The 24,926-nt window shown below is 37.3% G+C and overlaps 3 protein-coding genes across 8 annotated transcripts; 1 reads left to right on the top strand and 2 right to left on the bottom strand.

Moving 5' to 3' along the window:
• Positions 1-9,120: 9,120 nt before the first annotated feature.
• On the top strand, positions 9,121-13,032 carry LOC112287742 (protein PHR1-LIKE 2). Its single transcript, XM_024531087.3, has 6 exons — positions 9,121-9,729; positions 10,473-10,549; positions 10,705-10,768; positions 10,875-10,944; positions 11,244-11,713; positions 12,143-13,032. The coding sequence occupies exons 1-6, from the start codon at positions 9,522-9,524 to the stop codon at positions 12,490-12,492; spliced, it is 1,239 nt and encodes a 412-aa protein (XP_024386855.1). The 5' UTR covers positions 9,121-9,521; the 3' UTR covers positions 12,493-13,032.
• A 1,934-nt stretch (positions 13,033-14,966) lies between these two features.
• LOC112287908 (uncharacterized) lies at positions 14,967-19,134 on the bottom strand. Of its 4 annotated transcripts, none has more exons than XM_024531523.3 (8): positions 18,680-19,134; positions 18,211-18,320; positions 17,633-17,835; positions 17,341-17,483; positions 16,932-17,119; positions 16,296-16,409; positions 15,810-15,945; positions 14,967-15,545 (listed from the first exon to the last, which is right to left on the bottom strand). In XM_024531523.3, the coding sequence occupies exons 3-8, from the start codon at positions 17,822-17,824 to the stop codon at positions 15,503-15,505; spliced, it is 816 nt and encodes a 271-aa protein (XP_024387291.1). In that variant the 5' UTR covers positions 17,825-17,835; positions 18,211-18,320; positions 18,680-19,134; the 3' UTR covers positions 14,967-15,502. The 4 variants fall into 4 exon arrangements, with proteins under 4 accessions (XP_024387291.1, XP_090109806.1, XP_024387294.1 ...); XM_090253680.1 differs by lacking the exon at positions 18,680-19,134 and adding an exon at positions 18,350-18,646 and having other exon boundaries at positions 18,211-18,252; XM_024531526.3 differs by lacking the exons at positions 18,211-18,320; positions 18,680-19,134 and adding an exon at positions 18,350-18,646.
• A 250-nt stretch (positions 19,135-19,384) lies between these two features.
• Positions 19,385-20,647, bottom strand: LOC112287909 (uncharacterized). Of its 3 annotated transcripts, none has more exons than XM_090253681.1 (2): positions 20,630-20,647; positions 19,385-20,270 (listed from the first exon to the last, which is right to left on the bottom strand). In XM_090253681.1, the coding sequence occupies exon 2, from the start codon at positions 19,984-19,986 to the stop codon at positions 19,642-19,644; it is 345 nt and encodes a 114-aa protein (XP_090109807.1). In that variant the 5' UTR covers positions 19,987-20,270; positions 20,630-20,647; the 3' UTR covers positions 19,385-19,641. The 3 variants fall into 3 exon arrangements, with proteins under 3 accessions (XP_090109807.1, XP_024387295.1, XP_024387296.1); XM_024531527.3 differs by having other exon boundaries at positions 20,346-20,632; XM_024531528.3 differs by lacking the exon at positions 20,630-20,647 and adding an exon at positions 20,346-20,623 and having other exon boundaries at positions 19,385-20,014.
• Between the last annotated feature and the right edge of the window lie 4,279 nt (positions 20,648-24,926).

The following is a 24,926-nucleotide window of genomic DNA, read 5'->3' as shown; positions in this document are numbered from 1 at the left end:
GAGAGAGAGAGAGAGAGTAGACCAGCCTTCCTTCCGCGTGGCCGCCTCAGTCACGGCAGTCGATGCCAACTGCTTCCGTGCTCTGAAGCATAAGCATGCTCGATTCCAGAGGTTACCAGCAGCCAGTATTTGTGGACTTTTCCTCACCTTTGGTGCTCGGTCCTAAAGTCAAGAGATGTTGGCCTTCAACTGATGTGGCATCAGTACCACCATCGTCATTGTCTCTCATTTTACGGTGTATGTTCAGATCCCTCGGCCATCAGTAAGTGCAGTAACATGTAGAAGCAGTAAACCTGATCCTACCGCCCTCGATCGAACGAACGAACGAACGAACGAACGAACAAACCACGGGTGCAACGTTGCTTCGAATGAAAACCGGACACGCTTTCAAAGTTCTGGTCCAGTGGGGGGGATTTTGTACCGCAAGTCATGCTGCTCAAATTCTGCCACGATGATTCGTAGATTTAATTCTCTCGACATGAACAGAATCAACACGGTCATTCGAGTTGCCGTGGCTCTGCTCGCAGTTTCCTAACTTATTATCTGTTGAGGATCATGCAGAATAATCGGGCGCAGGCGCAAACTTGAGTTGAGAATGATGAGGGACACCGCAGGGAACGAAATCAGAGAATCTTTGACCACCAGAGCAGGGCGCAGTTAAACGAGCATATCACAACCTCTAGATTTGGCAGGAAAATAGAACTCAAGTGCAGATGATGCATTTCTATATGTTTTTCTTATTCTTTTTCTATTTTTCTTGTCACTTCGCAGCTAGTCCTTGTCGTTTTATACGCTTTAATCACTGTAGCATGTCGAAAGTCTGAACATGTCGAATAATGGAATTGTTGCGCTCTTTTTACAACTCATTCTTTCACTGTAACTTTATTTCAAGCTAACAATATCCACTACAGTGCTTTTTGGACTAGCTAGCTCCTTTAAGTGTAGTGAAAAGTTATAATAAAATGAATGTTATATTAAACCATTCAACAAGTTCTTGTGTGTTAATATTTTGAGAGAGTGGGATTCTGTTTTTAAAAAGAAAGAATTGCAATAGTAAAGATAATCAAATTTGGACATTGGCATAGGAAAGATCACAGTTGGATTTCCGTGATGACATTGTGTGTTACAAAACCATGCTCATCAACTTTTGTTTTCTTTAGCAAATGGTGGTAATGGGAATTCTTTTAGAAAGACGAAGTTGGAGGCTATTCATGAGAATTTCATTCATTCATTCGTTTAGCTTTCTATTTGTGAGGCTTTTTCTGGCTTCAATTGTCAGAAATGAGTGAGATCTTATACTTAGTCTTAAAAAGCCCACAAAACACACAAGTTGGTGTTTGTTTGTTTGTGAAACTTGCTTAGTCTCTATTTTGGTTTCATGTTGAAAAAAGAAAAACAATTTGCAAAAGTCCACATCTTTGTTCTAACTCATGTCAGTCTTTTATTGAACACAACAAGTTGGGCTATGATCAACTGTTGGCTAAGCCCATCGCCTTGATTGATGTGCTCCATGTGTGATGATTCCAAATGGTGGGCTCCAAATTTAAGCCCTCTAATACTGGATGAAAGGAAGTTGTGTTTCTTCGATTAATATTTACTTTTTTATGTGTTTTTTAAGTTTTTAAGTATAATCCTTGAGATTCCTCATGCTCTATTTTCCATTTCATACCTCCATGCATTCATGGTTGGGATGGAATCATATTCGATATGGCAGGATTAGAGTTCATGTTACAAGATTTGACATAAATAAGTATACTGTTCTTTAAAATATAACTTTAAAGATTGACAAAAAAGATTCTTTTTGTTAAATCACTTTATACAATACTTTCCATGTGTAGTTTATACATACTCTCAAAAACCATACTCTTTTTTTTATTCATTTTTTAGCAATTCAAATATTTAATTTATCCAAAAAATATAAAAATTGAGCATGTAAATATAACAATTCAATTTACATCAAATTTGTCATTATTTTTTACTTCAAAACCATCAATTAGAGTCAAAATAATTCAATCATTAGAAAACCTTGATTAATAAAGCAAAAATTAACAATTCTATAATGAAGTTACTCAAACTGTATTCTTGAAAAATCCATGTGGAAATTTAATTTATATTTGATGAATTGGTTTTAGAGTTCTTCAATCTAAAACCTAACATCAATTGCACATAGTCTATATGCATGCAATAACGTTACTAAGACCATGAACTTAACTATAGTTGGAATACTAAAATGCCGCATGGATTTGTTTCCACTCCCTTCTTTGTCTTTCTTCTTGTCCTTGACCACAGTTGGACCAAAAATAACAAATAAAATAAACCAACGAGCTAGAAGTAGAAGAAGGAAACAATAAAAGAGAGAGAGAATAAATAAATAAATAAATAATCAAAGGATATGGGTTCTTTGCATGACATTAATAATAAATGAGCAAGTATGTCAACAATCTGGGTGCTGACTGTAATCACATTTGGTATGACTCTTTCCTTTTGCCCATGGGAGAGTCCACAATTTTTCATCCATTTCTCTTTGTTTGTTTGTTTATATATATATATATATATATATACATATACACACCCATATATACTTACACACACTTATTTATTTCTTTCATTTAGCTCTCCTATGGCTCACTTCATTTAACTAGAAGTAGAAATATGTACTGGCACACACCTCACATAGATACATATGTAGAGCAAGCGGAAAGAGAAATAAAAATCATAACCGCAGTTACTCATTCCTTTTTCTCATTCTTTTGCTGACAGTAGTTTATTCCTTCTTTCTTCGTTTTCGAGTTGCTTTTACTTGGCTTATCCACAAAATAATGGCTATAGAAGGAGTTTTAAATGGGAATAGCTGGAAAGAAAAGTAGATGGTTCTCGGAAATTCAGTGCTGTCTGACACGTGGTCAATGAATTCTCACTCTAGTTATATCTCCTAATCATTTTTCATTAAATAATTCGAAGAACAATAAAATAAAATAAAAAATGGTGTTGTGGAATCCAAGGCATCCTCCCCCAAATTGAACCGTAGCCAAAAGAATATCCACTTTCTTTCTCACACACTCACACAAAAATCAATAAAATAAATATAAAATGAATAAAACTCATAATTCACCTTCGATTGAGATATGTTGCATGGTGGAATTATATTCAATCATCCATAATTTTCTTCAAAAACAGTGCTCCTTTGATGCACTCTAATTGGCTACCATTGCAGACCCATATTGTGAAGCCAACAAAATGATCATCATCATCCATGGTTCTTTCTTTTCCTTCCTTTCTTTGGGGGATTTAATACTCTATCTTGGAGGCGGCCCTTACCATATTTGTTTTTCATTCTATTTCCTTTACCTTTTTCTTACATGAATAAGCCATTCAGCATTTGAATGAATGAACGAATGAATGAATGCATGCATGCATGTCTGTGTGATTAATGTTTACTATTCATCCTCTTTCCCTGACTCAGCCCACTACAACTCCTGCTGGCAAATGTGGGGTCCTCTACAATAAATCCTCACTCTCCCCACCATTATATATATATATATATATATATATTAAATAAGTAGTAAAGGAAGAAGAAAGAAAGAAGGTTTCATGTTCATCCGAAAGCAATCATGTGGGTTTTACTAATTCCTCCACCTCCCATTTAACATTCTCTTTGTACTCATACTCCTCTTCCTCCTCCATTTCTGTATATATTTGTTTATACTGATTCTCTTGTGAAAAAAAGAATAAGAAAAAGTGGTTCTCTCCATATCCACCTCTTTCTTCCTCTTAATTCATATTCATTTTTAATTTTTAATTTTTCATGGGCAATGTTTCTTCCTTCCTGAAGAAACCTCCAAACCCAAGTGATCGTTTATTCCTAGAAAATTGTCATTATTTTAAAAAATAAAGTGTGAGACCAAAGAGAGCAGAGGGTTTGTTTTGCTGGGAAGTGGCAGAGAATGGGATCTTAGCACAGTGGACAAGTATTCCAACTGAGCAGCTCTTTTGAGGAAGGGCAGGCTCACAGACATTCTGTGATCAATGGTGATGGGTCCCATTTTAACACACACACATGCACCAGAAAAAGCACTTCTGCAAGTCAAGGAGAGCCCTCACATAGATCCACAGACAAGATACATAATAATAATAATAATAATAAAAACATAGATCCACATAGATCCACATAGATCCACAGACCAGATACATACATACATACATACATACATATCAAACAAAAACAAAACACATCTCTTTCACCACTGTATGCTAACTCATTAAAGATTATGCACAAACTTCTAATTGTGTTCAAAGTCCAATCAATTTTAATACCATGCCTAAGTGTCATTGGTAAAATCAGTTGTAAATGTTGGGCCAGCATTTCAGTGACCTAATTTATGTAAGTCGCCATTCCTGAGCGTAATTGTAGGTAAGTTCAGTACTGAAACATATTAAAATCTACATATTCAATACCTATCTTATAAGGTAAAAATACCAAGCATGTCTACTGTAGAAGCTTTAAAGTGGATACAGCACGATCTTTAGAGGAAATTATTTCTAATTACACCATCAATTGCAAGTTAAAGATATTCACACACATATTTTTTGAGAGATTAATTTGCAAAATGTTCAATCAAAACATTTTATGTGCATTAAACAATCACAAGTAAATCACTTTTGTCTTTAAAAAAAAATTATACTTTTTGAGAAATTATTACACAATTCAAATTAAATCTTGATTTATATTCAATTAACAAGTAATGTTTCTATTTTATACTATACTTTCTTTTAAAAGCTAAATAGAACCATTATACGTGGCATATTTTAATTTGTTTAAAAGAAGAATAAACTTACCAAAACATACCAATTGTGCCACAAAGAATAAAACTTATTTTAATTATAATGTACATATATGAAAAAAAAAGAAAAAAGAAGAAGAATTTATGTACCATTGTATACAATAAGATTTTGTATCATCCTCAACAAAGTTAGTATAGCTGACTGTCTTCACTTGGCACTCTCATTTGATCAGAGAGACAATGAAAGAATTGAATAAGATGATTTATACCCTCTACAACAAAGTACATTGAGATTATGAAATGATTGCAAAAGCTTTGAGGGTAGAAAAGTCAAGAGTTCAAGAGGTCGTGAAGAGAGGGAATTTGTAGATGCATCATATTGAGAATGCTCCTTACAAAGATAGTCCACAAAAAATTTTAAAGGCTTTGAGAAGAAAAGTAGAAGATGTAATAAATGAAGATCATAGGTTATTTTTGTAAGAGATTGCAAGATAAACAAATGTTGGACTCTTTTTCTCAAGCATTTATAAGATTATTTTTACTATTGGCTTTGCTTGAAAGTGCTACACTTTTTGTTTCATTGACATGGCTATTGTCATACTATAATTGCTTATAGTATGTAAAAATTAGTTAGGACATATAATATGTTCATAAGTCTTGGTGTATGTTAGAATGGTTAATAGATTAGTTTAAAGAGAGTATATATAAAAAAATTTATTTTGAGTTTTATCTATTTTGATTATAGCATTTAAAAAAAAATTATTGGGAAGGATGAAAGCAAGGCATGGTTGGATGAAGGCAAGGAATGGAGATCTTCATTCCTATTGGTTGAAGGCCATATCCAATGGGCTTCAAGGAGGCTGCCTAAGGCATTATTAAGGATTAGTGTTTATTTTTCGAAGTCATTTGAGCTTTGGAGGCTGGAATCATCAAGTTTAGGATTTTGGATACAAATTGGATGCAAATTTTGTGTGATTTGGAGTTTTAATGAAGGAGTTATTGGCACTCATAATTAAGGTGTCAATTTCATACATATTGTCACTTTTTGGGGCATAACATATGTTTATGGAAAGCAACGAAAGATTGGCGACTAGGGTTGGAGAGAGAACTTTTTCGACTACACTTTTTATATATTGTTTGATGAATTTGAAGTTCAAATGAAGAAGTTATAGAGGATTGAAGTCAGTGCATCCAAATCAAAGGTAGTAAGTAAGTGATTTTGTTCATAGTAATGGTTGGAGCCATATCTTGAGTTTTTGGATGAATTTTGGGCTCAAATCTTTTGAAGAAGGTAGATTATTGTATTAAAAAGACATACATACAAATTTTGTGGCATTTGAGTGCTTAATTTGTGAGATATGAAGAAATTTGCATGCATGTGTATAAACACTAGGGTTTGAAGCTATTATTAGGATTTTGGTGATATCTTAAGATCTGCAACGAATTTGCAATTGAAATTTGTTTTGGTAGTTTCTAGAAATACATCAGTATTTCATATACAATTTGAGTGTGTTTGAACAGTCAAATTGGAAGATATCTTTTTTGAAGTTCAAGAATAATACCTCACAAGGATATATAAGGATTTAGAGGTTTTATCATATTTTGGGTATTTTTGGGAACTTGACTTATATATTTCGTGTAATATCACCTAAAAGTGTTATATACATATATAAAAACTTTGTCTTTCTTATTTCAAGACTTGATTGAGTAATTAGTGGCAACTAGGAGCCTAGTGCTTTCTTAAGGCAAACTCTCTCTATCTTGATACCATTATAGTCTATGATCTATGCCTTGTAGGAAAGAAGGTCCATATATATGAAAGTGAGGAAATACACTAGAAGAATTTGAAACATAATTTCAAGTCATAAACAACAAATATTGGAGTTTTTGCATGAATTACCAAAAGAAGCCATTTTTTAGTAGTATTAGTAATAAAGATGACAAAAAAAAAGCTTGTTACTTTTTGCAATAGACTTGGCATCAATGTTGTGTAATTTGCTCAAAAATTTTACAAATCTTACGTTAGTTCTTTCTTTTGCATTCTAAACAATGATCCAAGTCACATCTACCTAGCTACAAATAGAGTAAGATGATACTAAGGGCTTGAATACATGAGAATCCACAGAGAATATGACTATACATAACTACCTCAACCATCAAATTCTTCAAACCTCAACCCAATTAAGAATTATTGGATGATTTTCAAATAATGCCTTAGAAAGTGTTTCTTGGAGAGAAAGAAGAGACTTCATGATGTCCAACAATTGTTTGAAGTGCCACAAGAAAAGTGGAACCTCATTATGATACTATAGATAAACAGATAGATGGGATGCCTAGAAAATTGCAAACAGTTCTTAATGCAAATGGAGATCACACTCAGTGGTAGTGGCTTAGATGGAATTCTTGTGGTCATGTAAATTTTCTAGATACATGAGAATGTGTGTGGTTGTGAGCTTCATTGAAGCAATTTTGTTTTGTTTTTCATTGGTAGGGGTACAAAGACTTACTGCACACTACTATATAACAACATTTTTGAAGCAAAAGAGTAGCTTAAAAAGTGAAGAAATATTCATATTCCCAAGCTCAACAGTACACAAAGGTCGTGCAAAGAGGAAAACAATCCTCACAAAAAAGAATTGGAGACAACATGAAAACAAACACATACTAATAATGATAATAATAACAACAATAAAGTGGGCATAAATGAATGGAAAGCGAGAAGGACGACCTACACACAATCCAAACCCCTCGTCGTCCTCGTCCTTCATTTGATTCTCCTTCTGTGTATTGCTTCCCTTCAGTTGCTTCGGTGACTTGATGCTGAAGTTCATGCTGAAGCCATGAAGTTCGTGCAGTTGGTGGGTCCAAGAGAGACAGAGAGAGAGTGGTGGTGGTGAGAAGCAGACACAGTATCAATCCATTCATTCATCCGTGGCAAGCCGGCAGGCAAAGCCAGGAGACAGGGCAAAGCAGGGCCATGAAGCCTGGCAGGGACCAGGATCTGACCCAACCGATATACTCTTTCACTCTCTCATCGTTGCCAGGCCGCAACACACACAGCCGAGGTCTCGCTGGGTCTCCTCCTTGGCAGAAGCAGGAACAGCAGTAGCCAGCAACAGCAGTCAGGGAGTCAGTTGCAGTCATGCCTTGCTTGTGCATGGTGTCGCTCTCCGCTTCAAGGCGATAAGCTACAAAACGTGGTCGAGACGCTGAGCTGAGCAGATCAGACTAGACTAGACTAGTCGGTAAGGGCAGGCCTACTCTTTTGGGTGTGGGCAGGGGGCAGCGCCCGCAGCCGCATCGGAGGTGCACGTCACAGGCTTACGCCTGACCCAAATCGTCTTTATTTACTTTTCTAGATATAATATGTATAAATTATTTCTCTCTACTTTATATTGCCCTACTTGTCAGTCACCAGCGAGGAGCATTCGGAAGCCTAGATCTCATCGATTTGAAGACTCATTCTCTCCTGCACCCAGTTCTCGCGTACCTGCAACCTGGCTCCCCCCCTCCACGCTACGCTAGTTGCTCAGTTGCGATTCGGACTCATGGTTTCGTGGATAAGACTTTGCCTGTCGAGATTCAGCGAAAGATTACGTATCCGGGAGGAATCTTAATGGTCCCCTAACCGCAACACGGATCTTATCAACTGCGATACCGCGCGTCCAGAAGAGGAGGTCTCTCAGGAGTGGGATTTGATCCACTGGACGTTTATGGGGGCTAGGTATTGGTGTCGGCGTGATCAGAGGTGGCGTTGTCGAGACGTTCCAGTTAGTTTCTTGTTTCTTTGTTTTATCGATGACTGGCGAGTTTTGCAATTAGGTTACTGAACTGGTTCTGGTAGTGCCAGTGCGTTCTGCATTCTTCCCAGCGGCTGTGCAGTGTGTTGATGACCGCACTTGGATTCATCCCGTAGCTGTGGAGTCGTGGAGAACTGCTCACGGGGTAGACGAGGAAGGAGTTGGCCAACTCTTCCTCGTCCGGGAATATGACGATGTGGCTTCCAAGTTTCCAGGGTTTGTGAGGAGTGGATCGGTCTCCAAGCGGCTGTTTTCGACTGGAGAGCCTAGCTGCTGAGAATAAGGAATCAAGTGTAGAGGATCTGGTTGGGCATGATCCACCTTCCACCATTCATAAATTGGCGTGGCTGATCCGATTCTTCAAAGCCTGCTAGTGTCCTCTCTTGCAGCATATGGTACATTACAGGAGTTCTCATGGTTTTTGTCTTACTGTGCTCCTCGTATCCGTTCTCCTGAGATTATTTGAGCACGTGTTTTCTCTTCGGTGTTGTGAGGGCGCTCTCAAGGAAATCGCAATAGCTCCCTACAGTCACCCTATCTCCAAGTTCGGCGAGTACGTGGTTATGCACTTTGGCGAGGTCATCTCTTAGATCCGAGCCCTTTGGTTCCGCCGATCACAAATGGCTCTCGATTACTACGTAGCGAATGATTCTTTTCGTCGTTGTGTAGGTTGTGGGCACTGCAGTTCACTTCAGAAACGTCACGGTGTATGCTAAAGTATCAAGGGACTTTCCAGAGGTAGTGGAACCACAAGTTTCCTCTCCGACCTTCTACTTTCGAAAGTTATCTCCCGACCATAGCGACGCAAGCGCGTAGTGAAGTCTAGCTATAACGAGGTTACGACTTATTCCAACCTTTACTTTCTAAATTCGACTGAAGTATTTACACCAGTTCCGGTACCGCAATCGGTGAGGCGATTATATTAGAACATATCTTGTCAATGTATCAAATGAAGAAGTACGTAAGCCCTGGATTGAGTTCACACATGCATCAGCAAATTATGCTCCTTGAAGACAGAGGCCCATCTATGTACGCTTCCCCAATGTCTGGCGATTTGAGCCCTACAGACCCTAAGCCTCGGCTTCGATGGACTCCCGAGCTGCACGAGCGTTTTGTGGATGCTGTAAACCAGCTAGGTGGCGCTGACAGTAAGTTCCTCTCCTATCTTTTACACTCATTATCCTCAAGTTCTTCACAAGTGTTTGTTGCGATGTGTTCATCGTGTTAGCTCTCAAAAAAGTGTTGACTCGGCAAATCCGACCGATAATTCGCATGTCCTAAAGATTTGACACTTAGAGTTTTGAGCTGTTTCAAGTGTTTCTCTTTGTGGTGAATTCATCTGGACCGCTTATTTTATCATGTAGTGAAAGCTTTGTCTTGATTTGTGGAGAGCCTATTCTCGAAAATGATTTCACCCAGCTATATGGTCAATAATGATCGTCATGCTCCAACAGTCACATGTCTCAGGATGATAGCATGAAAATGAAGCAACACCACACATCGTATTTTACATCAGTTTTAACCTCAAGACCTCGCAGATATGATCGTTCAGTTCAGTTCAGTTTTATTATGTCTTACTGGAGTTTTTTGTGCGGAATGCTGTCCCTCCATAAGCAGATTATCGCCGCTACGATAAAATTAGAATTGGTGGAGTAATCACAAAACTCTAGTCTGATAAAAATCAGCATACCTTGCTGAAGCATTGCCGTATGCCACTTCTGCATGTATTACTGGTGTAAATCGAGATTGAGCATGTGATCAGGTTTACTTTCGACAAAAGATGGTTTTCCAAAATAACGTTTTCTTGAGCTGGTAAATGGTTCAACAATTGCTTCCTCACGTACGTTGAAGTTACGCAAATATTAATTACTGTTTTGATTCAATGATGCAGAGGCAACACCAAAATCCGTGATGCGAGTGATGAGCGTCAAGGGCCTCACACTTTATCATCTAAAAAGCCATCTGCAAGTGAGTTTTCTGCTATATGTTACCTTCTTCACCCTAGCTACTTGAACCAGCGGCGGGTGCAGTTGGTGCCCGTCAATATTTGAATATTTAAGAACTGTTTTTTGACTTCGAGAAGTCTCACCAACTAAGTACGGTCATATGTTTTTGGCTTGCAGAAGTTCAGGCTTGGGAAGCACATGCAGAGAGAGTCCCATGAAGCGATAAAAAATGCTGCTCACGGTAACATTTCAATGCAGATTTTGGTAGAATTTGTTGTTTTGGATTTTTTGTAAGTTCTAACTGGCTGATGAATCATGCTCATAATGATTTGTGAAAAAAATTCCAGGTTCTTCACACCTGAAAGGGTCGTCGTCTGACAGTAAACTCTCACCTGCAAACCTACCGAATCCCCAAGGGTATGTAGTCACTTTTGTTCTGTTTCTATATCTCTTCTGCTACGTGGCAGCGGTTAGAGGCTAATTTCATTATGATCTCGCAATCACGAAAATGTCATCTGACAGTCATCAGTCATCTGACAACGCGGTGGATAATAAAACCGCAACTTATTGGTTTGAAACTGTGTGATACCTGTAGCTTTAGATTGTAAAGAAATCTTACTACGTTTAGAGGCTGATAAGAAGCGTTAGGTTTGACCAATTGTGTCATGGTATTTGTAAACCATGGATACAACTAACATTCTCGTTGATGTACGCAGTAAGTATGTTAACGTAAATGAAGCTCTACAGCTTCAAATGGCTGCCCAAATTCGACTGCAAGAGCAGCTCGAGGTTCAAAAACAACTCCAACAGCGGATCGAGGAGCAGGGGAAGTATTTACAATCCATCTTGGAGAAGGCGAAAGAAACTCTAGCAGACCACACTTCGACATCTCCAGTCCTGAAATTAGCCCATGAAGAGCTCACGGAACTTGCTTCCAAAGTCATTGATTATGAAATTCCAAAACCAGCTTTTGAATCCATCAAGTTGCCAGGTTTGAACCCTCCTGAGCTATCCCAGAAGCATGGTTCCGCTGACACTCAAGCTGTTATCACACCTGCTGCCCATAACCTGCGGCAGCAGCAGCAGTCACACTGTATACAGTCAGGGGCCTCGTCCCAGAAGTCTTTCCTATCGAATCTCCCTGCAGACCAGGATGACAGTGGGGACGAACACCAGGCCGTTACAGGTTAGGCCACAACTCTGATATCTACTTCACTTTTTTTCTTCCTTGTTCACGATTATGGTAACGGTAAGAATCTATTTCCATTATGCTGCTCGTACATCGGCCATACTATGCAGCAAATACATTGGCTGGATTTCCAATTATGCTCATTGTGAGCATGTTCCAGCTCGATAGCTTGTTGGATGTAAGCCTACAGTCCTGTGAACCAGTCTTTGGCAGTTTAACTGTCATCTTGGAAAAAATGCCACAAGAATGATCCTCCAGTGCAAGGATCTTCTCCTGCTCAGTGCCGGCAGGCGCGCAGGTGGCCGAAAATGGTCTACACGCTGACATGCTTGCAATAATGTCAGAAATGAAGGAATGATCCTCATCGTGGAATGCAATTATCGGCAGTCTGATTGATTGATGGGATATGGGAGTGGGGGATTACAGAAAGAGTTAGCAACAGTTCCAGTCAAGGAGCGTTCATGGTGGAGAAAGGCGTCTCAGGTTCAGCCTTCGAGAGGCCTCCAGCAAGCAAAACTTCCATCCTCGCAGACCACCGCGACACTACCACCACCACCACCACCAGCGCAAGCACAGGAGGCTACACTTGGCCCTCTGCTGCGGCGTGTCACGGCACATTTCAGGCGGCGGCGCAGAGCCGAAAGGTGACATCATCCGCGTGTGTGAAGTCGGAAGGATCCCCACTCGATCTAAACGGCAACAACAATAACAACACAGGTGGGCTGGATCTGAACGCCTTCGGCTGGGAGCAGCAGCAACAGCAGCAACAACGTTGATGCAACAGTTCTCCAGCACCTGATCCTCCTCTTTTCCTTCATTCCAATGCCATGCTATGCAACACAATCCTGTCTTACTCTCTTTTGCTTCTCACCTTCACAACCTATTCCTTCGCAATTTTTTCAGCAGCTAAATCTGTTGTCCAACTCATGAAAACCTGGACTCAGGCTGGATTGCAGCAGCACCACCACCATCACCCTCCTTCTCCTTCTCCTTCTCCTGCTTTTTTCACCCACTTCACTTCACTAGGCATGTCACAAATAAACATGGTCTGATTCCAAAGGGGATTCATGCATGTTTCCACCACACTGGCCCATCCGATTGCTTTGTAGTCTTTTGTGCTTTTTTGTATTCTAGGATACCCAATTGTCCGAGGTGGTCGTGGGAGCCTTCTCTTCGAAACAACGTAGAAGATTGGTAGGGAAACTCGTAGCTGGGCTACACCTTTGCCTTTTAAAAAAGTTTTTTCTTTTCCTTTATATTTATATATACATATATATATATATATATATATATATATGCTCTCATGACTCGTTAAATTGTGAATATTGTCATGTGGCTGTTAAATGTATGTACCAGATGTCTGGAAAAAGGATAATAAAACTGTTGCTAAATGCAAGGAGCTTGTAGCGGTGATTTCATTTGAAGTGGCAGGAGGAAATAGTGGCTTGTTGTGGCTATTGTTTCATTGGCAGTTTTTTGAAGTCTGTGAGTTGTGCAATGAGTCCCATTTAGGGCACTCAAAGCTGGACTACTTCTTTGCTTTTAAAATTTTCCTAAGATACAATTCATGGCACTTAGTACGTCTTTATATATATGTCATTTTAATATAATTTAATAATAGTAAAAAGTAAGAAGCGACTATAAAATGGATTGAATCATTCTTTTTTAGCTTGTGTCTGGTCTCTAAAAAGTTCAACAAATGCAAATAAATATACAATTAAGTTTACTTTTACTGACTATAGTTAATAAAAACTGTCAAATCTTCTAATTCCTTTTTGTAAAAACCACCTTTTGAAATAGGTTTATTGCAAACTTTGGGAATCAATGCTAATTGTCTCAAAAAAAAGATTTAAAGAAAAGAACACACACATCTTTTCCACATAATGTCTTGTTGACTAATTTTTCTAATTATAAAGCCAATTAAATAATATTTCTCAATTTCAACCAATCAAAGGATTTAAAACCTATCTTCTAAGTATAAAAGAAAATCCCTTACAGTTTTTAAAAATAGTTATATCTCCACTTAAAGATTTCAAATTAAAACTTTGTAAATTAAAGAAGTCTAACAACTACAAACTTTTAATAAACAATTGGATTTCTTCAATTCTAGTAATCATTGACATGTATTGTTATTACTTTGTCTATATACAATCAAAAAAATCAGACAACTCTTTTTTTATAGTTAGTAGAATTTTAATTGAATGCAAACATTATTATTTTATAAAAATTACTTATTGTATTAAAAAATCAAGAAATGTCTTTAAATAAGTTGAATTTGTACAGTTTCAGTAGAATAAAGTACAAGGCAATAGAACAAGTGATTTTAAAATCTATAATAATATAAATGATTTTGATATAAGATATATAGTTAAGGTTATGAATTATTAAAAGAAGAGATTATTATAAGAAACAAGACTAATAAATCATTTCAGAAGTGTTAACTTTCTTAGAATTTATTGAAATAAAAAAATTAAGAGAATCAACTAATAGTTGTATTATTCATGAATACTATTTTTTGTACCTAATCTAAAAAAATTAAATGAAATGAGAACTAAAATTATAAGATCAACCAAAGAATATTTAACCATCAAATGAACAATAGTTTAAAGATTTTAATTTATCTATATAGAAGAAGAGATGAAAGTGAGAAGAAAAACTAAAACAGACCTTTTAAATTTTTCTTTTCTTTTTTTAAATTCATGTAAGAATGTCTTACAGAGTCTATCAATGTTGTTTTATTGCAAGGCTATATCATTAAGAATCCTTGAAGACCTAAATTTTAAAATAATATTAGAGATTCTGTGCCAACTGTTTTGGACATAGGTAACAAAGAAATAAAATTAGGGGAGCTCTTATAATTACACATAAAATTGATAGTGTCATAATTACACATGTAAGATAAATCACTAGTGATGGTGAAAATCACTACAAAAATTAGAATCATTGAGAATTGAAATCCACTTCCAAAACATAAATATTGTGTTGGACCTAAAATTGAAATTATATATCAATTGGGTGCTAATTATATCACAGTACTACTATACTTTGAAATGCTTTAAATATTCATTAATCAGCAGTGTAACAATTAACACCTTTGTAACAATAAAAAATTGAATCATAATTTTTAACATTAAAAATTATAATTTTAAGTTCAATTAAGATCCTATGCAAGTTCTTATTTTATTTCTCAAACAATATAATACAATGTGTTAAAATAGATTGGGATGTATAAAAATGTTGAAAACAAAAGTTTACAATTCTTTGGTGTTATTTTAAACCATTAGTGTTAGTAGTAATTCAAAGTTGTGAGAAAACATTTCTTTTAAGCTTTGTTTTCCCTCTAAATGAAAACCATTAAGATTCTATGTACCAAAACAAAATCTAAGGCCCTATTCCAAAATCAAATGATAATCCCCCCTCTCCCTGAAAACCAACCTAATACACCATTGTATAACAAACTTTGTCAACCTTGACCATAGTTTTCTCTACAACAACCTAAATATGAGCAAAGGTTGTATAGTTATAATTGTGATTAAGAGGCCATGGGATTTCCTTCGACAAGACAGAGACCCTAAACAACAAGCAAGTATTCCAGGAATTTTGCAAGGCTATTAAATCGAAAACATAAAAGTGTGTTTCAATCGCCAAAGGTTCTGGAACGTGAGTGCTCAAGACTACAATCTAACCTGAACACGAAGGTTTCCAATTGGGGTGAGCCAAAACGCCACCTCTCCAGCAAATTTCTCCAGAAAAGGTGTAATTTTGGAGCTCTTGACTCTCCTAAAATCATGATGAATCTCGCCTTGTCCACGGGTTGTCGTCAATCAACCTGGAACATCAGTCAGACTTAAGAAACTGCTTTTACCCTCCTTTAACAAAAATATGCCTTCACAAACCGATCCATTTCAGTGGGTTCAGGAGGCAAGTCCCACGACTACAGGACAAACAGACCCCCACTCAGACATTGAAGTAGACACGGTTGTCGTGCTTCCATATAATTGCATTCTTTTCGAGGACTTCGTAAACCTGAACTCAATCTAAGTGTTCACGAGAATGGCAAGGTGAAAGTTCATGAGCAACGAGACATGCGAACCTGGTTTCAGTTTTTCTGACAAGCACGTACACTGCGACTCTGGGGTTGCAGTAATCTGGATGCAAGTCTGCTTCAAGCACTCTGCCTATGGTAAAGTCTTCCAAAGCAAGTCTGAAGAAACACTCTAGCACCGCATCTGTGGAACGAAAGAAGTTCACATTGTTAAGTTTGGCAAGACAAAGCATTAATTCCAGACTCAATTCGAATAAGAGGTTGGTCACACTAGTAATGATGACTTCATTAGACTGCAAATTAATTAATTCCTCTGCAGCTTTACTGAAAACACGAAGCTAACAATAGCGAAGTGTTGCTTGAGGTGCTTCAGGCGGAAAATGTACATGTTTATGTCCAAGTCATCATCTTAGGTTTAAACTCGAGTATTATTCTCTTGCAACACTGGTTATTATCAAAATCTAAGCATAGTAATGAGTAAAGCATTTCCTAAAGCAGCTTAAACTACTCATCGCATGAAGAGATATACTGTACCATTCCTAAGCTCGCCAGAAAGAAGCACTGTCGTGTCGGAACCCGTCAATGAACGCAACGTGTGAAGCAGTTGCGGTACAACATTCTCGTTGTAGATTACATCTGAAGCCAAAACTATCCACACATCACACTGGCTATCATCAGTGTTGCAATTCTGCACCCACTTGAAGAACGAAATAAGCATGCAATGCTACTTAAACATATGAAAAACATACTGCATAAAACCAAGTTGGCAAACATGGGATACACGCTGTCATGAACTTAAGATTTCGAGCGGAATCAAGTAGCCAATAATACCTCTGAGCCTAGACAGAAGATAGACAGACTCAAAGATCATACATTCATTCAAACGAACCAACCCTCTTCCATTGATAATTAATCGTTTACAGAGAGTCAGCTGTGCATATACGTTTTTTTGATATGTTCTACAAGCAAATACACAAGGTTCTTCAAAGAACAAGACGGAAATAATTGAGCGAGGATTTGATAACATAACACCTCGTCAAAGCATTCAGCGCTTAGTGACACGCCAGGCATTCCAACAGATGGGAGTACAGTTGCAAAACCACCTCATCATAGAAATTGCTCAAATTTTCAAAAACGGGAGATAAGCAAACTTAATAAGAAACATCTTACCAAAATCTGGGAGAGGGTCCACAATTTCTTGGTCGGGTTGGTCTCCCCACAGGAGACCTCGAACACAAGCACTTCCATGAGATTTCGATAAGGAGTAACTATTTTCATCTACGTTCTTTTGAAGCAATCGGAGTCTGTCACTCATGTCTGTCATTATTACAGTGGCGCCCAGGAGTGCTGTGACACATCTGCCCATGGCCAATTCCTCTATCAGAGCAAGTATTATTGAACACATAGCTTCCCACTGAAGATTTCGTTTCAACCGAAAACGAGATAAACTCTAAGCATTAACACGATGAGCTAAAGACAATCCTTAGCATCACACCACCATCCTTCAAACAGACCACATAAAATTCAGAAATGAAGCAAAAATATCCCACAGATATGTAGGAAGATAATTTGTGCATACCCCGTAAGCCCACAGCCAGCTCCTATCTCTACACATTTCTTGCCCCGCAATTGTAAGCCCTGTGTGTCCACGGCGTGCTCCAGCAGCTTGGCAAGCACCACACCGCTGTCCCACATGACTCCTCCTGTCACTCCAAGCATGTTCTGCTCATCATCCCATTATCATCCCCCAAACCCTAAACCCTTGTTAGCGTGCTACAAGGTTTTGATGTTCAAAAAGTGCAGAATGCAGAGAAATTGAAATTCAAGGTAAGATTTAGAAGGGGGTCACAGCAGATGAGGAAGAGGATTACCACAGATGAAGGCGCCTGCATAATGTGGAGCACTTGCCCACACGCATCCAGCTGCAGCTCCAAGGAGCCCTGCGAGACATACACATGTTGTTTGATGCTGACGGGATTCCGAAATGCCCAGAGCAGCAGCGTCTCTTCAGCTGCATCTTCCACCACCTTCACTTTTGTAGGGAAAGCCCCCAAGCACGCCATGGCGTCCTCTTCTGCATCACCAAATCTTTCTTCAGCGGCATCTTCTCTGCTATCAACCATGCCTGCTAAGTTATTTTCGCTCCAACTTCCTATTCACAGCCTTGATGAAATCTCGCCATACACTGTTGCTATTCAATCGCCCAGCTTGTAGAACCAGCTAAACGAACACTCTGGTCCTCCTCAAACACGCGGTAACCAAATCTCGCAGGGCCAGGAACAAAGAATGCCGTTCTCAAGTATATACCGTCCTAATTTCACTCTAGCACATAGACGAAGCAGATGATCCCTACAAAAAATATTCTAAAAAAATCGGGAATTTGGACGGGACAAGTATCGATAAATCTCATTTTTCATGCACAAAGCACTGCGGGCATGGTTGTCAAAACCTGGAGGATGAGAGCAAATCCCTAGCCTTCACACCAGTGAATCTGTTTGCATTCCTGTCACGTCAGTTGCAATCTTTTCCGCTAATTCCATTCATTACGTGTGTCCCAATCTGAAACCCGATGGAGATTGTGAATTTACCTCATGGTAATCAAGTACAGTGGATGCAAGGAACGACACCTGATTAGTAAATGTACTCAGATCACATTGTGCATCGTAATATTAACACTCGTAGAGGTGAAGTGTGCGCAGAAGTATTCTTGGTCTTAACATGCTTCTTCTATGCACATGCTTGCCCACACTTCTACAGGTAGAGGAGATGCGACAGCAATACCAAACAATCAAAAAACACTAAAACATTTCCTTACATTCACCCAAGGAAACCTAAAAATTTACATTAAACCAGCAAACCAACACATCAAAATTTGACAGCAAACCAAAAAATTTGTCATTAATGGTAGCAAAACCGACCACTGTGCACCTCGAAAACTAAACAGCCGTCTTGAGAACAGCTTGAGGAGCTCCCAAAGTAGACATCATCGAAGGTGTTAATGACTCCAGAAATGAGGTAGGGAGTGAGTAGTGGGGGGTGTATTCATTGACTGTTGTGTCAAAATCAAAACTGGCATTAACTGTCATTTCTGAAGAAAGATCACAAGCAACTTCGAAGCGTTCTCCTGGCATTCTTTAGGAAAGTTGATTCTGTGTACACAGGGCCGTTGTCCAATGCAATCCAGATACCATCATACACTCAACAACAACAGGTCGATTCGAAATGTGAACCAGCTGCACAGACAGAAACATCTAAACATGGATCACCGGAATGGTCTGGCAACTAAATTCTTCGCAATCCTGTGCGTGAAGACCACCTATTAACTATCCTGCACTTTAATTCAATATCCAAATACAGTATCCCTGTAAATCTAATACAAAACTAGAATACCGTAGAGAAGCAGAAAATGGAAAATGACTTCAAAGCACTTAATGATCCAGCACGACAAGTTTTCAGATACTTCTCAGCATGCGAGCACCTTCAGAAACCTAGTCCAAATCTAAATAACAAGAGTATGTGCACATGATAACACACTCCCAGCTAAGATAAACCAACTACAACAATCAACGACAATGAACATATGCATCAACCGTACAGTTCTCTTTACACAACCAAGACAGAACTACGAAAAAAAACTGCAACTATGTTTCATGGAGATTGTACACAATTCTCATGAAATGATATGTTCCATGAAATAATACAAATTATCTGAGTGGAGATAAACAGTGCCACTCAGCGTCACCCGCAGATCGATAAGTCCTAGTTTCTTCTAACCCTAAATATTGATAGTCACCATCGTACAGTATAAACCTATTGTTACAAAGTAACTTGAAACTCATAACCTTCACCCACAAACATCGTCCGTCTAAACCCTAAATCGTCAACTCCCAACTCCCATGACTCCATTAGCTCCTCCATCATCACTGCCAGCAAGCAACCCTTCTTGGCCAGCCCTGCCAGAGTCAGCCCCCCACACCCACGCCAACAGCCCCGCACCAATCATCTGCAAGTAGTGGTTACTGTTATATCCAGCAACGACGAGGAAGATGAGGAAGACAGTGTTGATGATGCAGCGCTCCCACCAGTCCAGCATGTAGAGCCCCGTCGTAACGTTGTAAAGGAAGATCCATCGATCAATCTTCTGCGCCACACGGCTGTGAAATCGCCGAGGTGGTTGTGGCGCCTCATACTGCGGTTGCGCATGGTAGTTCACCGAAGTGTCCATTTGGCAAAACCTCTCCGCACCTCAAGACCTACAATACCCCCTCCTCTACTCGTCAATACTAGTAAAGTGGCCCCAGCGTCGTCCTCTTATCATTCAAATTGTCCCTTACATGACCTATTCCCTTGAAACGGAAATTATCACATCACACTCGGTTGAAACAGCCCGCTCGGGACACCGCGAAGTCAGCAACGATCCCTGCAACTACCCAGTTCCTGACGCTCCTATTCACCTCCAACCCTGTGCAATCGAAGTCCGCTGTATCTTCTTACTCCGTCATTCGCTGCCTGTACAGAACGCAGTTTGAGAGGCATTGTATAGTATTATTGCATCTCCAAGGCTGACGAAGAATAGTGACGTACCTTGACAGAAGCAAACGTAAGCGTCGTAGCTAAGATTACACCGCATAGATGACACAGCACAACAAATACGCGGACATTGAGCTGACGATTGACTAAAAAAGGCGAGGTGCCCAAAACCCCCGCACGAACTACTGCGATGCTGCGGTGGGTACCAAATGTTTGCTCTGATTTCCCATCAACGAATGGTGGAATCCATTCCGGCAGGGCAGTGAAACCGACTACAACGAAACATCACACTGCACGCAAGCAAGGAAAGCAAAGAGATCTGTGGTGGCATTCATTGCCTGTCTGTGAAGCATGAAGGAAGGAAAACGAGTCTTCTTCACCCCACTCTTAGGGCTAGGGTTAGGTTTTGGAACTCTTTCTTTGTGGAGGCTGCTGCTTCGTTCTTGCCCATGTTGGATATATTAGCTGATAAAAACACAATTTCATCTCTCACCCTCTCTAACTTGCATTCATTTGTCATGTGATTCTCTTGTCAATCTTTGGTATGGATAAATTGGTTGTGGTTTGGGCCAATGTTTTCATTTTGTGTTTTTTATTTTTATTTTGTTATTAGCGTTTTATTGTGTCTTAGTGGATTGTAGGTGCATGCTCCATAGGTCAATATTAAAGAGGTTTTATAGTGAAGAGATTTTATCTATATATTTTTTATTTTTATTTTCTAATGTTATTCTTTTTCATTGCTTTGTAATGTGCTTTCATTTTATATTTTGGAATGTTAAATAGACCCAAGTTTTTACTAAATTGATCCATCCATCTTAACCATCATGAAAAAAATAATGACTTTTAGATTCATTTCATCACTACTGGATTTTGCAATCAATAAAAACCAACCATATTTATCATGATTACCATATTCTTTATTAAAGGTGGGTCTATTTAGTAAAAGCATGGATCTATTTAACATTCTCTTTTATATACTATAACATAATCATGTAGATTGTGTTGATTTGGTACAATACTAGAACGACTATGTTTATATGTTATTCATTCTTAATGCCTTCTCTTATCTTCCATTAGAGAGGTTCAAACAAGGTCTTTTTGGATAATATTTCACTCATGATGAGATCTTGAAGTATCCTATAATATTTTGAAATATTACTTTATACTTCACCAAATCACCTACCTTGTAAGATAATTGATTTTGAAAGCAAAATATCAAAAGAGGGCGACATTGTTGTCATGGGCATACATAGGTATTTTAGTAAATACTTATATGGTTAGATAGAAGTAAATAAAAGTAAATAAAAGTAAATAAAAGTAAATTAATTTCATAAGATCTTTTAAAAAAGCTTCCTAGAAGATTCATAGATGTTCCTTGACTTTACATGTGTTTGTAGTTGATTGATAGATTAGAAACTTGTTCAACAAAACCACATATTAATAGCTTGTGGAACAAGCTAATTATGTGGTGCACATATAGAAAACTTACCTTGCTAGTTAAGATATGTGTCTTATAAAGTCAACACATTTTGAAGGTCCTATAAGACATCGCCACATAGCTGCTAGTTAAGAGTATATATAGAGACAAGAGTGAAGCCTTCTTTACTCTTGTTAATGCCTTTCTAGTCCTTAATCTTGTTTCAAGTCTTTTTAGTCTTCTTGTTTTTGGCAATAGCCATTCTAGTTCAATATTATATCATCTTTGAGTGAATTTCTAGTTCCTTTCAGTGACACAAGAGTATATTGAGGATTTTCCTTCTTTGAGATTCATGTCTTTCACAATTTGAAAAGAGTGCTAACATAATGTTTCTATTTTGTTTTAAAAGTGAATGGATTATTTCACTTCTATTATTGTATTTTGGAGGTAGCAGACTACCCACCTTTAAATAAAAAATCTTATTTTCTAACATTGATATTTTCCTTAAAGAAAATAGATTACTCTTCTTTGTAGATTTTTTTTTATTAGAGGTTGTGGATTACCCTCCTCTAACTTAACTTTTTAAATTTGTTTGAATTATTTATGAAAAGAAAGATTATAGATACTACTCTTAACGGAAGTGAGAATAGATTTGCAACTATTGTAGATCTTTATGAGCTTGTCAACATTCTAAGAGTAGAAATCTCATGTATTTCCAACATGAATCATAGAAGTACTATGCCTACACCTATGGAAGAAGTTCTAAGTCTGCAATTGGAAGAAGCAAGTAGATCGACTTCACAACCAAATCTGTGGAGTTTTGCTTTTACAAGTATAATGGAGACAAGGATTAGTATGCCTAAGAAGTTTGATGGAACAAGATCAAAATTTCAAGGATTTTTGCAACAAGTCAAGCTTTATCTAAGATTGCATTCTTTCCAATATCTCGATGGATTTATTCAAGTTAGATTCATAGGCACAATTCTATTAAGAAGTACTTTTTCTTGGTTTTTACCTTTAATGGAAAAAGATTCGTGACTCCTTTATGATTTAAATTCATTCCTAGAAGTGTTTATAACCACATTTAGAAAAAAGTGATCAAAAAAGAGTAGCAGAGACCAAGCTTTTAATTTTATGGCAAAGATCACTGTCAGCCACCATATATGCTACTGAATTTCAAAACTTCACTTGTGACATGGACTAGAATGACAAAGCTCTTATCAATAAATTTTGATATGGATTGAGGGATAATGTCAAAGACTTGTTATTAGCAATGCCAAAGACAAAATCTTTGGAACAATTTATTGCTGAAGCCATTGCATGTGATAATTAATTATTTGAAAGATGTCAAGAAAAAAGATTTGGTTGAAGAAGAACAAATCAAATAATGACAACAACTTCTAAGTTTTTTGAAACTTATTTATTAAGGCCAAAACTAATGCAAATTAATACAACCAGTTTTAAATTCCTCATAGAGTAAGAAAAGAATGGACAATATCAAAAAGTCTTATGCTTATATTTTGTAGAAGCTAAAAATTTTCCTCAACATTGTTTAAAGAAACAATGTAATTATAAAATGAGAAGCAAAATTGCGAAAGAAGACAATGTGTTAAAAAATGAGTTGCTCCAGCTATAATAGGGACGATATAGCTAGAATAATATGCAGCATCTAGTAAAGGTCTTCTCTTCTCTTCAGATCTCTCATCTTGTTTTATAATAGAAGTATATTTAGGACTACAAAATCACAAAATTTTAGCCTTGTTGGATTCAAGAGCCTCAACCTATTTTATAGATGAAGACTTTGTCAAAAAAAAAGATATATCCTTTATTAAGAAAATCAAACTTGTCCATGTAAAAATAATAGATGAATGTTCATTATCTTTAGGATATGTTACACATGAAACTATTCCTGTAGAAGTAGCAATTAGTAGTCACAATAGTTTAGTAATATTTAATGTGATTAAATTTTCTTCTTATTCAATTATTTTAGGATTATCATGATTCAAAATATATAATCCTTAGATAAACTAGATTTCTTGTAATCTTAATTTTTTCCATAGTTTAGTCCAAGGTCCTATTAGGTAAGTAGAAATCCATAAGTCTAGTACATCCAAACCTTTATTGGTAGGTGCGAGAGCTTTCATACATGCCGCAAATCAATAGCCATCTTTTCCTATATATGTCATGCCCATTGCTGATCATGAGAAGATATCAAGTGGTATTCTTAGTGAGTATCAAGATTTTCAAGACGTTTTGAAAAGAAAAACCTAAGTATTCTTCTAGAGCATCATCGTTATGATTGTTCCATCAATCTTAAAGAAGGAACTCAACCACCATTTGGACCAATCTATAGCCTATTACAAAATAAGTTGGTTGCACTCAAAGAATATATTAATGAAAATTTGGCTAAGAACTTTATATGCCATTCTAAATCTCTAAGCGAGGCTCTTATCTTATTTGTGAAGAAAAACAATGAAACTTTGCAGACGTATGTGAATTATTGAAGACTTAATTAGATCACCATCAAGAATGGATATCTTGTATCTTTGATTTCAATACTTTTTGATTAACTAAATCAAGTAAAAAACTATATAAAAATAGATCTACAAAGAGCATATAATCTAGTCCATATCAAAAAAGAAGATGAATAGAAGACTGCTTTCCAAACTTGGTATGGATAATTTGAATATAATGTCATACCTTTTAGACTCACGAATGCACTAATTACTTTTCAACATCTAATGAATGATGTCTTTTGTGATTTTTTTGATGATTTTGTTATCTGTTATTTGGATGATATTTTAATCTATTTTAAGAACACAAAAGAGCATAAAGTTTATATTTGTCATGTATTACAAAAACTAAGAGATGCATGATTACATAAAAAGATAAAAAAGTGTGTATTCTATACTACTTAAGTTGACTTTTTGGAGTACATCATTTCCAAAGAAGGCCTTATGATGGATCCAAAGAAGGTCTAAACTATCATAAATTAAAAGATCCTAAGAACGGTGTCGTATTATGTGCTATCTTGCATGAGAATGCACCGAGGATCTAGCTGTGGAAGATAAAACAATGTTTTGCAAGTATCTAGGTAGGCTAGTGGGTTTCAACCATCTAAATACAAACTATTTTGGATTTCAATATAAAAGCTTAATCCCAATACAAAGTACTTAGAAATACTATTTTTAATAACTTCAAGATATTATAAGCACAAA

The sequence above is a fragment of the Physcomitrium patens genome, chromosome 10 (assembly GCF_059467195.1).
Source record: "Physcomitrium patens ecotype Gransden chromosome 10, ASM5946719v1, whole genome shotgun sequence".
Taxonomy (NCBI): domain Eukaryota; kingdom Viridiplantae; phylum Streptophyta; class Bryopsida; order Funariales; family Funariaceae; genus Physcomitrium; species Physcomitrium patens.
The sequence above is the reverse complement of the archived record's forward strand: the minus strand, read 5'-3'. Positions and strand labels throughout refer to the sequence as shown.